The following is a 17,018-nucleotide window of genomic DNA, read 5'->3' on the forward strand; positions in this document are numbered from 1 at the left end:
TCTACACCCAGCCTGGCCTGTGTCCCCTGGTCCTTTGGCTCAAAGCCTTAGGGGCTCCTCCCCCTTGGAATGAGATTCAGGCTTGTTCCTGGGTGATTGGGGCCCATTTGCTGCGTCCTGGACACCCTGTTACTCTGATGGACACACCAAGTTCCTCCGGCCTCAGGCCCTTGGCCAGCTGCCTCCTCGTCCTGGGCTGCTTGCCCATTAGATGTGGCTAAATGTGCTTCCTCTTGGCACCTTCTCCAACCCCTCACCCTACTGTCCTGTCCCCTGCCCCTAACTTACCCAAACCAAGCCTGTTCTACCTGTGCCTGTCTCCTTCCGCACCTAACTTAGATGTCACATCCTTTCAGATGTGTCCCCACAGTCTGTGCCCCACTGTGGCTAAGCTAGTTGCTCCTGAGACAGAGATAACTCTTCTCTCATCTCTTCTTAAAAACAGAACCATAATATTCAGCTGATTATGTTGCAGCGGCTGAAAAACTACATTTCCCAGTCTTCTTTGCAGCTATGTGTGACCAGGTGATCAGGTTCTGGCCAATGAGATTTGTCAGAAGTGAAATCCCCTTAAAAAGGGAGGGATGGCGAATTCCTGTTGTGGCTCAGCAGATTAAGAACCTGACCAGTATCCCTGAGGATGCGGGTTCGAGTGACCTGAACTGTAGCATAAGTCACACAGATGTGGCTCGGATCTAGCGTTGCTGTGGCTGTGGTGTAGGACGGAAGCTGTAGGTAGCTCCAATTCCACCCCTACCCTGGGAACCTCCATATCCCACAGGTGCAGTCCTAAAAAGACAAAAAAAGGGGGGGATGCATGTCCCCTTTGTCTTCTTCTTTCCCCACACAACTCCTATGCAAAAATCCCCCTAATGAAAATGCAAAGCAAGGTGCTTCCCTGGCTTGGCCATGTCCATCCTCACACCCATCACTCCACACAGCAGGCGTGGTGTCTGCTCTCTTGGAGGTAGCGAGGGTGTAAATCACAAAGGCTGTTCGGCATCACATGCAATTTTTGGCTTTCTAGCAACTCAGCCAGAAGAGCCAAAGCAGGGAGGCCAGGGGCTGCATTGGAGCTGTGCATTCTCCCTGGGCTGGGGAGGGACGGAGGGTGGAATGAGCCCTTGGACGGCCCCAGGGAGAAGAGCAGGGCCCGCAGGCATGCTGGTCAGAGGGCGCAGAGAGCCCGCGCTGGGAAGAGGCCTTATCAGTTTTGCTTGGTCTGGTGCCAAAGGCTCACAGGCCCGAGACCAGGCTTGTCAACTCCGCATCTGTCACCGTCTGGGGTGGGGATTCAGCGTGCGAGGCTGGTGGGCTATGGTGGGACCACCCCTGGGCTGTTTCCTGTTCCTTTAAAGGCCCCAGGGATGTCTATTTACAAGGATTCAGGAAGCAGCCCTGGCTCTGGGGGTGGGCATCCATAAGAGGTTCCCGGGAATTCCTGGGGTACCAGGCAGAGGCCTGCCCTGGGCTCTGTCTGCGAGGCCCCTGCACACGGGGTTCCTGGGTGTGGGATTTCCTCCCACTGCACCCACTGCCTCAGAGGGAGAAGAGCACAGACCTGTCTTCCGGGGGGTTGCTGGGGCCGCTCTGCTCCCAGCTGGGCAGGAGGGGGCTGGGCGAGGGCAGGATCTTCCTGGTGTACACATCACTGCAAAAGAAAAATGGACAAGAGGAAAAGGTGTGGGAGGAGGTTTACAGAAGAGGAAATTCAGGGTTTATGCTTAGCAGCTGTATGGACTGTAGGTTTTGCCTCTGCCCAGATTCCTATGTTGAAGTCTAATCCCCAGTGGGATGGTGTTTGGAGATGGGGCCTTTGGAAGGTGATGCGTTATGATGAGGTCATGAGGGTGGGGCCCCCATAACAGGACTGATGTCTTTATAAGGAGAGGAAGAGAAATCAGCACTGTCCCTCGACCATGTGAGGACACAGCCAGGAGACAGCCACCTGCAGACCAGACACTGAACCTGCTGGGCCTTGATCTGGAACTTCCTGGCCTCCAGAACCGTGAGAAATAGATTCCTGTTGTTTAAGCTGCTTAATCTATGCTTAGTTGATGGTGTTCTGCTGACTCTGACGGAATCCTCTGTTGTGGGTGATTGGGAGTCATTCCAGCTGCTGTAACAGAATGTCACAGATTGGGTGTCCTCCCACCTCCCTGTTCTAGAGGCTGAAGTCTGAGACCAGGGTGTCGGCATGGGCAACACTGCCAAATGCTCCTTGTGTGCTCACATGGTAGAAAGAGAGGTAGCTCGCCCTCTGGCCTCTTCTGTATCATGGCACTAACCCCATTCACAGGGGCCGCACCCCCATGACCTAAAGGCCCACTTCCAAATACTCTCACCCTGGAGGGTAGATTTCAACCTACGAACTTCTGGAGGACACATTCAGTGTAATACCTTCTGCCCCTGATGCCCCACTGCCCCTTCCTCTGCTAGATTCATGTCCTGCTCATGTAGAATACATTCATTCCATGCCACCAGCCCCCAACTGGTGCCAGCATCAACTCTGAAGTCTAAAGTCTAAAATCTCATCTACATCTCATCTAAATAAGATATGGGTGAGACCTGAGGTATGAGCCATCCTAAGGCAAAAATACCTTGCCAGCTGCGAACATGTAAAACCAGGCAAGTTATGTGCTTCCAAAATACATCATAGGATAGACCTTTCTGTTCCAAAAGGGAAAAGTAGGAAAGCAGGATGGAGTGACAGGTCCCAAGTAAGACCAGACCTAGCAGTGCAAAGTCCATGAGACCTTAAGTCTTGAGAAGACAATCCTCTTTGGCTCAATGCTTTGTCCTCGGACCCACGGGGCTGGAGGCCCTGCCGTCTGGACCTATGGGCTGGAGGTCCTGCTAGGGTCCACTGGGCAAGGGCCATGCCCTCATGGTTCTGCCAAGCAGCCCTGCCCCCACAGCTTTGGGTAGAGGCTGTCTGGCCTGTTGAAAGTCTCCCCCACTTTTTTTTAATGTGTTCTTTTTTTATGGAAGGATATTGGCTTATGGTATTATATTACTTTCAGTCGTACAGCATATTCATTGGATAATTTTATGCATTACAACATGATCACCACAAATCCATGACAACATGATAATGTCCCCCCTTTGGAAATGGAAATGGAAAAGGCAGATGTGATCATCCCTGAGCTGTTACTCTTCCCTCGTCTTGAAGAACAGCACACGTTCACAGCCGGCCAGTTCTCTCGTCCTGGCCTGTGAAATCCAAGAAGTCCACCGGCCTGCCTTTGCCCCTTCCCATCTCCCTCCCCTTTGGTTCAGTCTGGCGGTTTTTCTGCTTGGGGACTTGATGAAGTCCGGAAGCAGTGAGAATGCTGATCTTCCAGCATTCTCATCTCAAGAGGTTTTCTCTCTCTCTCTTTCTGTCTTTTTAGAGCCTCACCCACAGCGTATGGAAGTTCAGGCTAGAGGTCCAATTGGAGCTGTAGCTGCCTGCCCACATCACAGCCATAGCAACACAAAATCCAAGCCACATGCTGGATCTGAGCCACGTGTGTGGCCTACACCACAGCTCACGGCAATGCCAGATCCTTAACCCACTGAGCAAGGCCAGGGATTGAACCCGTATCCTCATGGATCCTAGTTGGGCTCTTAACCTGAGCCACAACGGGAACTCCACTACTCCCATTCTTGAGGTCCTCACTCTCAAGACCAAATTACCTCCCAAAGGCCCCACTTTTTACCATCACACTGGGGATTCGATTTCAACATATGAATGTGGGGGACACAAACATTCCATCTATGACATGGTTCGTGCACTAATTTTCATTATTAGAACATCGCATGTACCGGCCATGGAACCTGCACAAAACAATCAGGATCACAACTGTCGTTTTTAGACACTGTCCACCCCCCAGGTCCCGGGAAGGTGCTCTGTCAACATCGTGCCATTTAATCCTCTCAATAGCCTCATCATCCCCTTTATATAGATGAGCAAGCTGAGGCTTAGCGAAGCTAAAGAAATTCTAAAAGTGACCTGGTAAGTGGCAGAATCTGGATCTAGTCACAACTCTGTGAGGCTTCAGAACTCAAGCCTTCTTAATTGGACTTGGCTCGGGAGTTCTGAGGACGCACATGCCAGAGACCCATGGCTTATCCCTGACCCCATGGACTGACCCTGCGTGGCCCTGGCTGGCCAGCTAGCTCTGTGCTCTCTGAGTGAAAAGTCAGTGCCAACAGCTCACGCAGGTGCAATGTGACCCATTTAACTCTCTGCCTGATGTCGGCTTCTTGCCTTGGGTTCCCGATTGAAACAGTGAAGCCCAGCAGTACCCCACTGGAAGCTGAGGTCAGCTGACCAGGATGCCAATGACACTGCTTTGCAATGGCCCTTCCTAGACACAATGACAGAGTAGCAAGAGGCCTAAAAAGGTTCTGGTTCACCTGGCCAGACCCCTCCTTTTACAGATGGGGACTCTTGCTGATTGATAGGGCAGGCTTAGAGACAGGTTCTCTGGCCATGTCACCAACCCCATGCCCTCCCCAGGCCTCACAACCTGCTGTTCCAGCCAAGAGCACAGCTTCCTCCCCAGATCCAGGCTCCATTCTCTCCCATCTCAGCCAGCAGCAGGGCCTCTTACCCTGGGCCTGCCTCCACAGGTTTGGGACTGTAGATGATACAAATAGGAAAGGAAATCAGAGCCTGGGATTCCCATGTCTGTTTCTCAGCATCTCAGCATCTCTTATGGGAGAGAATTGAGCATCTGCGCTGAATGGTAAGGACTGCTGTAGGACCAGAGGCAGCCACAAGGTGGCAGCCTCTGCACACCTTTCTTTGGAGCACAGCAGCCAGTTCCCAGGCTCCCTCTGAAGGGATTCTGGTGCCAGGGAAGGAGAAAGGGCTGTCCCTTCTGCAGGTGCATCGATGATGCCAGGTCAAGGTCAGTGTGCAGCTATAGTAAGTCTTTCAAGATCAAGTCATTGGCACACAAATGGCTCATGAACTCAGTGGTTTCCCAGCTGAGCCTTTTCTAGGAGTCCAGGGAACACTCACAGGTGCCCAGTGTTGCCGTTTGGGGGTGGGTGGAAGGGGGCAGAGCTGGACATGACAGAGCAGAAGGGCATGATCCAGTACCCTCTGCAAAACCCAGCTGTCCAGCCTGTGGCCTCATGCAGGAGGGCTCGCGTGGGCTCACATGATGCCCTGTGAAGGCTTGGGGCTCCGGAGAGGTATGACTCCCCAGCCCTGAAGCTTCCATCCCCGGATGCCTCAGCTCGGCTCTGAGCCCTCAGGGTCACGCCACCACTACCTTCCTCCGCTCTCCTGACCCACCAGTTCCTGACAGTGAATTCATTTCTCATATTGACATTCCTTCTGGAGAGAGTATGCCAGCCATCAGAATTAATTATCTCTTTCTCAACAAGGATTAATAAGCAATATTAATGACAATTAGGCCCCCTGGGTTGCCCATCAGAGTGTTGTGAATTTAGTGTGATTGGCCCACAGGCCCTGAGCATCCCTGGGGAAGTGTGCAATCAGAGTCCTGTCAAAACCCCGGGGGGGGGGGGTGGGAGCAGGGGACCAGCCCCTGTGGCGGGGGGGTGTCCAGCAGGAGCAGCCTCGAGCAGGGACAGCCAGCTGAACACATGCTCTCCTACTCCAGCAGCTCTTCAGTGGTCTCTGGACACTGGCCTGCTCTTTGAAGAAGACTCTCAGAGGGATTTTGATGTGTGTTACAGAGGAGACAAGGGGATCCCAAGGGGTGGGGGGTGGGGCCTCTGATTTCAGGATTTCTCCACCCAGATGGGGGGACCCACAGGAGGAGCTCTGGTTTTCCAGCCAGAGGCAGGCTAAGGAGCCACAGCTTTGCTCTTGGAAAATCCCAGCCTCTTGGGAAAATCGGGGCCTGGACACACTGAGAGAATGGGACCTCCAAGCAGGTGAAGAGTATGAAGAAAACAGGTCTATGTGAAATAGGGCGGAATAAGAGTGGGAAAAAGCCACCTGCTGCTCAACAACGGGATATGCACAGGCCCCTAAGGGACCCACAGGGAGGCTAAAGGAGGAGTGAGGGGGAGGGGCGGCCTGGCTGCCAGTCCTGGTCTCATCCCTTCTTAGCTGGGTGACCCTGGTGAGTTAATTGATCTCGAGGAGCCTCAGTGTTTGTTCACATCTGTAAAATGGGCACAATGCTGGTATATATGTCCCACGTTTGTTCAGCACCGGGCCCTGAGGAACCCTCTATAAAGGACAGGAGATGTAATCACGGGAAGAGGAGAAAGACTTGGGCTTCTCTGCGGACAACTGAAGGTGGTCAGTCACTAACCCTGGCCATTCGAAGGGAAGGTCTGTGACGCCGCGATGGCGGGGGACAGGGTCTCCTCCCCGCCTCCCCCGCGCAGCTCTGTTCAGGGCAGCCGCAGGGGGCCTCCGTCCTAGACCGCGCCCTTTCCCTCTCACCTGCCTTTGCGCCCACAGGGTTTGGTATCTGAGTTACTGTGCGGGAGGGAATTTGGGGGGTGCTGACCGCTCACAGAGAGGCTGTCCTAACAGATATTTTTCAGGACACTTGGTTAGAGATCCCACCAGGGGACGGCTACCACCGCAGATGACAGGGTCTGAACACGTTTCAGGGCCGCCCAAAAGCCCTCTCCCCAAAGACCCCCTACCCCCGTTTCCAGCATCACCAGAGGGGTTGAGGGTGGAGCTCTGGGGGCCGGATTTGGGGAGAAGCTCCCACAGGTAATGTGAGCAGACCTTTGCAATCCAAGGTCCTGAATGTCACCTGGCAGTGGACACACAATGTACACACACACACACACACACGCATACACACACATACTTCACTGTCTTGAAGCAAAAGGAAAATTAGAGATGGAGCTTCCTATTTGCTGGGTAGGCTGTTCCCACCAGCAGGAGCTATGGAAGAGGTCAGAGAAAAATCTGGAGAAATAACCAGAAGCCTCACGATTGGGAGGTGGGCTTGTTCTCTGTGTGGCAGACCCACAGGTGGTTAAGAAGACAGCCAGAGTGACGCCGGGGGAAGCCCTGTCCTCTGGGCTGGCTCAAACATGCTCTGTGGGGTCCTCGAGTTTCAGGGGGTGCTGGTGTGGGGTTTAGGAGGGAGTTTACAGGGGCTGCAAACTCAGGTACCCCAGAGGTAGGCAGCGACTCACGTGAACCCACAGAGAGGGCCGGCGTAGACACTATTGCCAAGCTGCCTGTAGCAGTGCGTCTGCCTACTTAGGCTGCCTTTCTTTTCCTTCCTTCCTTCCTTCTTTTCTTCTTTCTTTCTTTTTAATGGACTATTTTTAAGAAAAGTTTTAAGTTTACAGAAAATTAGGCAGAGCATGTAGCCTCTCTCTCCTGGCTCGTAGTTTCCCTATTACTAACATCCTGCATTAGTGCTGTGCTGTTGTTACACCTGATGAACAAATACCCACGTGTTATTATCAGCCAATGTCCATAGCTTACAAGGGGGGTTCACTGTTTCTGCTATACCATTCTCTGGATTTTGACAAATGCAGACTATTGTCTATCCATCTTTATAGCATCCTACTGCATCGTTTCACTGCCTTACCCCCACCCCGTGTTTCCCCTGTTTATTCTTTCCACTCCTCTCCTATCCCCCAGGCAACTGCTGATCTTTCTACCTGTGTCCACAGTTTTGCCTTTCCCAGAATGTCGTAGTTGGAATCATACAGCATGTAGCCTTTTTGGACTGGCTTCATCACTAAGTGACATGCATTTGAGGCTCCTCCATGTACTTCCACGGCCCAATAGCTCACTCCTTTTTTATCACTGAATAATAGTCCACAGCACGGATGGACCACAGTTTGTTTATTCATTTCACCTTTTGAAGGACATCTTGGTTGCTTCTGGTTTTAGGTGGTTAGGAACACAGCTGCTATTAACAACCAGATGCAGGATTTTGTGTGGAGGTAAGTTTTCAACTCACTTGGGTAATCGCAAGGGAGCCTGATTGCTGACTGGCACGGTAAGCGTGTGCTTAGATTAAAGACACCGCCACACGGTCTCCCCAAGAGGCTGTGCCCTTTTGCATCCCCACAAGCACTGACATTGCTGCTGCTCCGCATCCCCACCCGCATTTGGTGGTGTCGGTTGTATTTTATTTTAGTCACTCTTATAGGTGCATCGTGGTCTCTCACTGCTGCTTTAATTTGCAGTTCTGTGATAACACAGGACACTGGGCATCTTGTCATACACGTATCTGCCATCTGTATACCTTTTTTGCTGAGGTAGCTGCTCAGATCTTTTGCCCATTTTTAAAGTGGGTTGTTTTTTATTGCTGAATTTTTTTCATTTTTCAAAGTTTGATTGAAGTATAGTTGATTTATAATGGGATAATTTCTGTTATGCAACAAAGTGATTCAGTTATACTCTTGTTACTGAATCTTGAGAGTCTTTTTATATTGTGGATATAATTCTTTAATATAGATATGGTTTTCAAATATTTTCTCCTACTCTGTGGCTTATCTTTTCATTCTCTTAACAGTATCTTTCTCTGAGCAGTGTTTTTCATATCAAAACTCAAGTTTATCGCTTTTTGATTTTGTGGGTCTACACTGCCTTCTATTTTAATTTATTTTTGGCTGTGACATGCAGTGGCTTGATATGGGATCTCCGTTTCAATACCAGGGATTGAACCTGGACCGCAGGGGTGCAAGTGCTGAATCCTAACCAATTTTTCTGGGCACCCCCACCTTGTCTCAAGGTTCCCCCTTACCTTTTGTTAGAGAGAAGCTGGGGCCTTTCGCGCTGGGCTTCTGGTGTCTGGGGAAAGGGCTTCAGGTGATTCAGTGAATTCACTGCTGGGGAGGTGACCTGTCGGTCCAAGAAAAAGTTTCACAGCGTTAGCATGAATCTCGTGACACAGGAAAGTGTCCTTGATGTATTTCTTAACGGGAGGCGGGGGGAAAGCTAGCTATACAAGTTGGTACATCCAACACGTGTGGGGAAGAAAGAAATCTAGCTGTGGTCATGTTGCTAAGGATGGCCTCCAAATGTGGTCTTCGAATGGCAGGATAATGGGTAATGTCTGATTTCTTCTTTGTGCTTCTGTGTTTTCTAAGTTCTCCAAATGGAGCCTGTATTACCTTTTGTAGTTAGAAAAAGAAGTTTAAATGTGGGGTCTGACAGTTCCCCAGAAGTCCCTTCTGGCTTTGCTGTCCCTCATCCCAAAGAGATGCTGCAGAGGCGGTGTGAGCGACGTGTTCTGGGAGCGGCAGCCCCGCCACGGCGCTGCAGGCCTTGCTGTCGCCACACTGGTCTCCTGAGCAGGGATGAAACTGCAGCTGATCTGAGTCCTGGCAGAATGCCCTGCAATTCTCCCAGCACAGGAGAGCATGTGGGAACGGGGAGGGGGGGGGCTGCTGCCACGTGCCTCCCTCGGAGGCCAGAGTGGGACAGCGTCTCATCATCCCCTTGTTCTCAAGGGGGTAAGGCTTTCCGCCTCGCCCCGCTCAGGGTACATCTGCAGGCTACAAAACAGCTTGGTGGCAGCATAGAACTGGCTCCTCAGCTCCAGGGCACCCCTTCACGCCTTCTGCTGTCACCTGGTCCCTTCTGTTTCAATGACAGCCTGTGGGGCTGAGGACACGTGGACCGGACACCTCGGCTACTCTGGCTTTCACTGTCTACGAGAGTCATAAACTGTGTGATCCCTTCAGCCTCGACTGGACTCTTCCTGAATCGGGCGGGCTGACCCTCTTCTCTGTCCAGTGGCTGGTGGCCTCCCTCACCCATGACCTCATGGGGCAGGGTTCTTAACTGGAGAACAGACAGGACCTGGGGGCGCTGTGAGCACGACCGGGAACCGACCACACCTTTGCTTCTCCTGACTTCTGTCTGAAATCTAACATTTCTTTCAATGGCTAAACAACAAACCACAGTTGTAGGGGTGGTTACCAGTGACTCCGTCACCAGTAGAAATTACAGCTCTTTCCAGGTCACATTACAAATGTTGCAGAATTTTTTTTTTCTTTTAGGGCCGCACCCACGGCATATGGAGGTTCCCAGGCTAGGGGCTGAATCTGAGCTGCAGCTGCCGGCCTACACCACAGCCACAGCAATGCCAGGTCTCAGCCGCATCTTCGACCTGTACCACAGCTCACGGCAATGCTGGATCCTTAACCCACTGAGTGAGGCCAGGGCTGGAACCCAAATCCTCATGGAAACTAGTTGGGTTCTTAACCTGCTGAGCCGCAATAGGAACTCCTGTATTTCCTTCTTATTGGTTTTGTCATCTGTGTTTTAAATTTTATCCAAATATGCTCCCCATGGCCTGGTCCCAAGCCCGCTTGGTAACTATGGGTTACTGTTTGGTTGTGCCCTTGGAAAAATATCTTCTATGGCTTCCAGTTTCCTTGTCTTTAGAATGAAGTGGTCAGACTGTTACATACCTCTAAGGGTTCTGGCAGCCACCCATGTGACAGGATTATGAGTATGTCATCTTCACTGTACATAGCTGAAGGGTCACGTGAGGGCAGTTGGAACTGGGGGGTTTGTACTAACATTTCTTTCTTCTTTTTTTTTTGTCTTTTGTGTTTTTAGGGCCACACCCACGGCATATGGAGGTTCCCAGGTTAGGGGTCCAATTGGAACTGTTGCCGCTGGCTTATGCCAGAGCCATAGCAACACCAGATCTGAGCCGTGTCTGCGACCTACACCACAGCTCATGGCAACGCTAGATCCTTAACCCACTGATTGAGGCCAGGGATTGAACCCGCAATCTCATGGTTCCTAGTCGGATTCATTTCTGCTGCTCCACGATGGGAACTCCTGTACTAACATTTCTTAACAGGTTATTTTAGCCCTGAGAATGGGGTAGAGAATTTCTAGGAATTTGTCTAGGAAACATGCAATAGTGCATCTTCAAATATGTTTCCAGTGAAACAACCCCTAAACAACCTAAACATTAAGCCATAGGAGACTGAATATCTTAAAACAAATCCACATGCTTTAGCAGCAACAGCACGGGGCTGATGTCAGGGAATAATGACATGGAAGAGCTGACACACCGGACCATGAGGCAAAAACAAAAGCCACCTGAGGACTATATGATTCTACCTTCATAAAAGCACAGGGATGTCTATGTATGAAAATATAAAATCATATATCCCAACATGTTAATATTGGTTACCCTTAAGTGGTGGGATTATGGTGATTTTCCTTTGTGTTTTTCTGTATTTACTAAAATTTCTATCATATATATACTATACCATATATATTATACTATATGTGTATGTACGTGTGTATATATATGTGGCTGTAATAAAGAACAATCAGTGTCGTCACTAGATCACAGGAAGCAAAGGTGGCAAATTCATCGGCTCGGGGAGCTGGTCCTCCGATCCGCCGCCTTTCCACGTGTCAGGCTTTAGCAATGAAACAGCGAGCCTTGACCACTCACGTTCCTCGTTACTACAAGCGGCCCTTGCTTCATGAGACAGGGACTGAGAGCACGTGTGCCTGAGGGTCGAAGCCCCCATTTGTCTGCCTCTACACAACCCCCATCCCCCGCCCCACGTGCCATGGGGGCTGCATGTCTGGCCCCTCCCCGGCCACCCTGATGTTCCCCAGGCCACAGAAGCAGGGTGGCTCTGGGGCAGTGAGGGGCATGGCTGCCTGTACCTGCAGGCTGGTGGCCTCCTCGGCCCACCAGGCTTCAAACTCTTTCTGCAGCTTCACCTTGGCTTTGTCCATGAGTAACTGCAAGTGCTCAATCTCCACCTTCAGGGCCTTCAGGCGTGTGAACATGGTTTTATAGCTGCAGCGGAAGCAGAGAAGAGCCGGGAGAGTCACTGGCAGGGCAGGTGGGCTCTGGATAGGCTGTTGGCTGCAGGGCCTGAGCCTTGAGGCCTCGTGGGGCAGGTTTGGTGTTGGGGACAGGGGCCTTTAGAGTCGTCCACGGAGCCCAGAGCCAGGGGTTCCCATCCAGTGGGCTCAAGGGGCTGTGGGAGAGGAAGAACCCCTCCCCAAGAATGAGAACTACTGTTACTGAGCACCGAAGGGGCAGGCCCTGCTCTGGGCACTTGCTGTATGGAAGCTCATTTAATCCTCTTCATAACTCTGTGGGGAAGATGCTGGTATCATCAACTCCCTTTTACAGATTTGGAGCCTGATGCATGGCGAGGTTAAGGAACTTACTCTACGGTACAGAGCTAATAAACAGAGGAGCCGGGATTGGGACCCAGGCCATCAGAGGCGCTGGGGGCAAGGTGACAGGGTCTGCTCAGGGCACACGCCTAGGCAGCCCAGGGGTGGTGTGTGTTGCAATGACACCATCAGCAGCTGGAGAGTAAGGAAGGTTTCTTGTTTGGTCTCCCCAAAACTTCTCCACGGCGGAGGAGACCGCTGACCTTTATTGAATGCCTCAAATGAATGAAGCTTGTGTCAGTAATGACGACATGTCTGTTTATGCTTGAGGCTCCTCCTCTGCAGGTGCAGTCATAGTTGGGCTCTAAATGGCTGCGGGAGGCTCTGATGTTCTCAGGAGCCTTGCAGATAAGGAGCCCCAAGAGGGAAGTGGGGCGAAGCCGCTGTGAGATGCCCTCCGTGGTGATACCTCTGGCCTCCCCTAGGTGGCAGCAGCAGACAATTCCAGCTGCCCCCTGAGCTGCAGCGTGGGCCCCTGGCTGGGGAGGCTGCAACCAGCTCTCTGCCTGAGTCACTGACCCTGGCTCCGGAGGCGGGCTGGGCCTTCTGCTCCCCATCCCACCCTCACCCTGCCTCAGCTTCCTGCCCTTCACATCTTCCTGCTCACAGGTAGCACCTCCTCCAACTATTTTCAGACCCACTTCCCAGAGGAGCTGCAGGCCTGGGTAGGGGCCTGACCACCCCGCTCTGACCAGGAAGCTCCTGGTTGTCCCAAGGGCCCTCTGGGGCTGGGGTCCAGGTGTGTGCAGAAAAAAGAAAGGCCACCTTCTCTTTTCCTCCTCCAGCTGTGACCGAAGCTTCTCTTCCAGCAGGTCTGGCATTGAGGGCACGGGGATGTTTTCTGAGATACCTGGAGAAGGGAGATGCTGATGACTTAGACGAGGAAGAAAGGGAAAGGGAAAAGTGTAATGCTGGAGTTCCCTTGTGGTGCGGCAGGTTAAGGATCTGTCATTGTCACTGCAGTGGCTCCGGTTGCTGCTGTGGTCTGAGTTTGACTCCTGGCCCAGGAACTTTCATGTGTTGCAGGTGTGGCCAAAACAAAAAACAAAAGAAGTGCAATGTTTAGAGCAGATGATAGAGTTTCTGTGTGTCCCCCATGAAAGGGGACCCTGTGAGTCCTTCTGGGGCCTTTGCATAGAGCCTGCTTCACCCATCTCCTCTGGGTGGCAACCTCCGCTCAGCCATGACTATGCTCCGACCACTGTCCAGCATTTATCACTGGAAGGGAATTCTTCCCTTATGGCTACTAATCCCTTTACCACAGCGTTCACTCTTTTCCTCTCTGAGTCCCCAGGGAGAATGCAAACTGGCATTCCCCTTCCTCTGATACAGAGCCCTTCATAAACCCAGAAGACATCACCAAGCCAGCTCACACCTTCCTTTCCACCAGCCGAGGGGCAGAATTCTCCAGCCTCAAATCACGTCTCCCATTTTTTATTTTTATTTATTTACTTATTTACTCTACTTTTTAGGGCCGTGCCCGTGGCATATGGAGGTTCCCAGGCTAGGGGTTGAATTGGATCTGCAGACGCCAGCCTACGCCACAGCCACAGCCACACAGGATCTGAGCTGTGTCTGCGACCAACACCACAGCTCACAGCGCCAGATCCTTAACCCACTGAGAGAAGCAGGGATCAAACCCAAAACCTTATGGTTCCTAGTCAGATTTCTTTCTGCTGCACCACCTCCATGTCTCCCATTTTTGACTTCCCTCCGAAGCCGTGGTTCCAAGCCCAATGAACCCAGTAGGCATCCAGGGCTGATGACCAGGCTCAGGTGCCCTGCCCGCAAGATGGGACCCTGGCAAGTCCTAGGTGAGGGCTGTGTCCCCAGACAGGCCAGCCACCTCTGCCGGTTGCCAGGCTGCCTGCTCAGGGTGCTAGTGTGCTTGTCTGGGGCCTGTCCTTTCTTAGCCTGGTGGGTGGGGTCTGTTTAATCCTCCTGGGAGGCTCTCTGTGATTGGACTGCATTTCTAGGAAGTCACGCAGCCCTGCCTGTCACCCCTTGGAGGAGAGAGACTCTACTGGGGGACAGGTGCTTTCTGGACATGATCAGACTTAATCCTTCTGGGACTCATAGGAGGTAGTATTGCTCCCATTTTGCAGATAAGGGCATGGAGGTTCAAAGAGGTTAACCTGCCCAAGCCCACATGGCTAACTTCAGGAACCTGGCTCCAAATCCACGTTGGTTTGGTTGCAAGGGCTCTGGATTCAGAAATGCCTGCTAAAATATTTCTGAGGATGGGTATCCGCTTTCGGCCCTAACACGGCCAGGGGTGGGGCTCACTGCTTTATGATGGCTCACTTGAGGTGGGCAGCTCTGTCTCCTCTGCCTGCAGCTGAGACCTGCCCCACTAACTTCTTTTCACCTCTACTTTGGGTCTTTGGAGCAGCACAGTATGTCCTTCTTAATTTGAGGATTCTTTAAATATTTTAACAATAACAGCGAAATACCACATGTACCTGGAGTTCTGATCTCAAGCTACTTTGCCCAATTCCCTCACCTAAGGGCTTGGTAACATGATGACGTGCTAAGTAATCTTGGGTACGGAGCCTAAATCTGGACACCATGCTCCAGATGAGCCCGAGAGGTGCAGGGTAGGGAAAAGTTCTCCTCGCTTTGGAAAGGGAACCCTCCTAAACTGCTGGTGGCAATGTGAGTTGGTGCAGCTACTAAAGAAAACAGGATGGAGGTCCCTCAGAAAACTAAGGATAGAGTTACCCAGCAATCTCACTCCTGCGTATCTATCCAGACAAAACTATAATTCAAAAAATTACATGTACCCCTATGTTCATTGCAATATTATTTATAATAGTCAAGACATGGAAACAACCTAAATGTCCATCAACAGAGGAATGGATACAGAAGATGTGGTACATATACACCATGGAATATTACTCAGCCATAAAAAAGAATGAAATAATGCTGTTTGCAGCAACATGGATGCAATTAGAGATTATCACACTAACCAAAGACAGAAAGAGAAAGACAAATATCACTTCTATGTGGAATCTAAAATACGACATGAATAAACATATCCTACAAAACAGAAACAGACTCATAGATATAGAGAAGAGATTCATGGTTGCCAAGAGAGAGGGGGTTGAGAGAAGGATGGAGTGGAGGGTTGGGCTTAGCAGATGTAAGCACTGGAAGCAGAGGGGATAAAACAACAAGGTCCCTACAGCACAGGGACCTCTATTCAATGTCCTATGATAACCCACCATGGAAAAGAATGTAAAAAGAGAGGAATGTATGTACATATACAACCGAATCACTTTGCTGTACAGCAGAACTCAGCACAACATTGTAAATCAACTGCACGTCAATAAAAAGAGGTCTAGCTCTGAAAAATTTACCTCTGTATTTCTACCACAGGCGAATTACTAGCAACAACCACTTACTGAGTGCTTTCTATATTTCGGGTTCTGCAAAGTTCTACAAGACACCGGGTTAGGTGTTCTCCTTACTTTATTGCTAATTCTCAAAATCACCACCGGGGAAGGCATTACCGTCTCGTTTCAGTCAGATTCTGAGGCTCAGAGAGGTTAGTGATTAACCCAAGGTCACAGAGCTAATCAATGGTAGGGCTGGAATTTGAACATATTTTTTTTTTTTTCTGGTTCCAAAGAGCTAAATGTTTATACTAAGCAGCTTCCTTATCTCTGTTTTTGTTTTCAGCAGCCTTGTCATTGTCATGGCCATGTCGGTTTGTCATTGCCATCCATTAAGCTGGTCGTCAGTTTACACATGGTCCTATTTTTATGAGTGGTTGTCAAAACGCATCCTATTTCAGCATGATTCTCCTTTTGATACTAAATACATTTCCCATTTATTGGGGGTTTTTCCTGCTGAGAGGTAATCTTTAGCTTTTGGTTGCTTTTTGTGTTGTCACCTAATTCATTGATAAATATGCTGAGTGCACCAGGATTCTGTTCTTTATCTTCCAGGCACCTGTTAATCTCTGTCCCTTGTGTCAAGTGTCAGCTGTCACTTATAAACTGACTGAGCACACAGGAGGTGCGGACGCCGCAGACTTCCCAGCCAAGGACGACACCGTCCCTATGCCGGTACATCTTAGTGGCCCCAATGAGCCAGACTCCCTGTCCTCGTCACCCATGGTCCCCCAGGCCGAGGCACCAGAAGCCCCTCGAGGGCAGGGACTGGTCCCTTCGTTCTTTCTATCTCCCCTGTGCTTTGTTCAGACTCCGCATACAGGGTGCATGTGACGCGGCCTGTGTTCACTGGCCCTTTGTCCTCTCGGGAAACGTCAGACCTGATACATGGAAGGAAGTGTCTAATCAAAATGATAACCCTGGGACTTGAACTAGGGTGCCTCCTTTCCTAACGGTTTCAGAAATGGGCAACTGTAGCTCCTAATCTGTTAAAAAAGAAAAGCCGTGAATCTCTTTCTTCCTTTTAAGGCGTTTGGAGCCCATGCCGAGGAAGCCCCTGAGAGATGAGTGAAGACCCTGCTTTGGGGTGGGGGGTGGGGGGTGGAGGGTGGGCCCCCTGCAAGGGAGGCAGCGGGAGGTGGGCGAAGGCAGGGCTGTATCTCAGTCCGCCAAGCGGAGGCGTCTCTCTGAGGCCTCAGGAAGGTGGGATGGCCTGGTCTTTGGTGGAGAAGCTGTGCCGCCCCAGGGTGAGGGCAGAGCCCTTTGTAGTTGGCCTCCCACCATCGCTGGCTGGCTTTCCTGGGGCATCTTGTGGTTCCCCTGGCAGGTCACAGAGCTACCTTGGGAGTGTGCTGCTGTGTGTGGGACAGGCCTGGATCCTATTCACTGTGCTCCATTTATTCCTGCCACGCTGCCCAGCAGTTATGGTCACCTCTATTTTCCAGGCCAGGAGCCCGAGGCTCGACTGGTGGCTTGCTCAGTGCCAG

General features: G+C 51.2%; 1 protein-coding gene across 1 annotated transcript in view; it reads right to left on the reverse strand.

The window, feature by feature from the left end:
• KIF6 (kinesin family member 6) overlaps positions 1-17,018 on the reverse strand; it is a 356,939-nt gene that overhangs the window by 9,770 nt on the left and 330,151 nt on the right. Inside the window, exons 17-20 of the mRNA XM_047796598.1 lie at positions 12,902-12,986; positions 11,612-11,747; positions 8,706-8,803; positions 1,562-1,651 (exon numbers count right to left, since the gene is read on the reverse strand). Of these exons, the coding sequence (XP_047652554.1) occupies positions 1,562-1,651; positions 8,706-8,803; positions 11,612-11,747; positions 12,902-12,986 (409 nt within the window). The remainder of the gene's footprint in view (positions 1-1,561; positions 1,652-8,705; positions 8,804-11,611; positions 11,748-12,901; positions 12,987-17,018) is intronic.

Source organism: Phacochoerus africanus, chromosome 9 (genome assembly GCF_016906955.1).
Source record: "Phacochoerus africanus isolate WHEZ1 chromosome 9, ROS_Pafr_v1, whole genome shotgun sequence".
Lineage (NCBI taxonomy): Eukaryota > Metazoa > Chordata > Mammalia > Artiodactyla > Suidae > Phacochoerus > Phacochoerus africanus.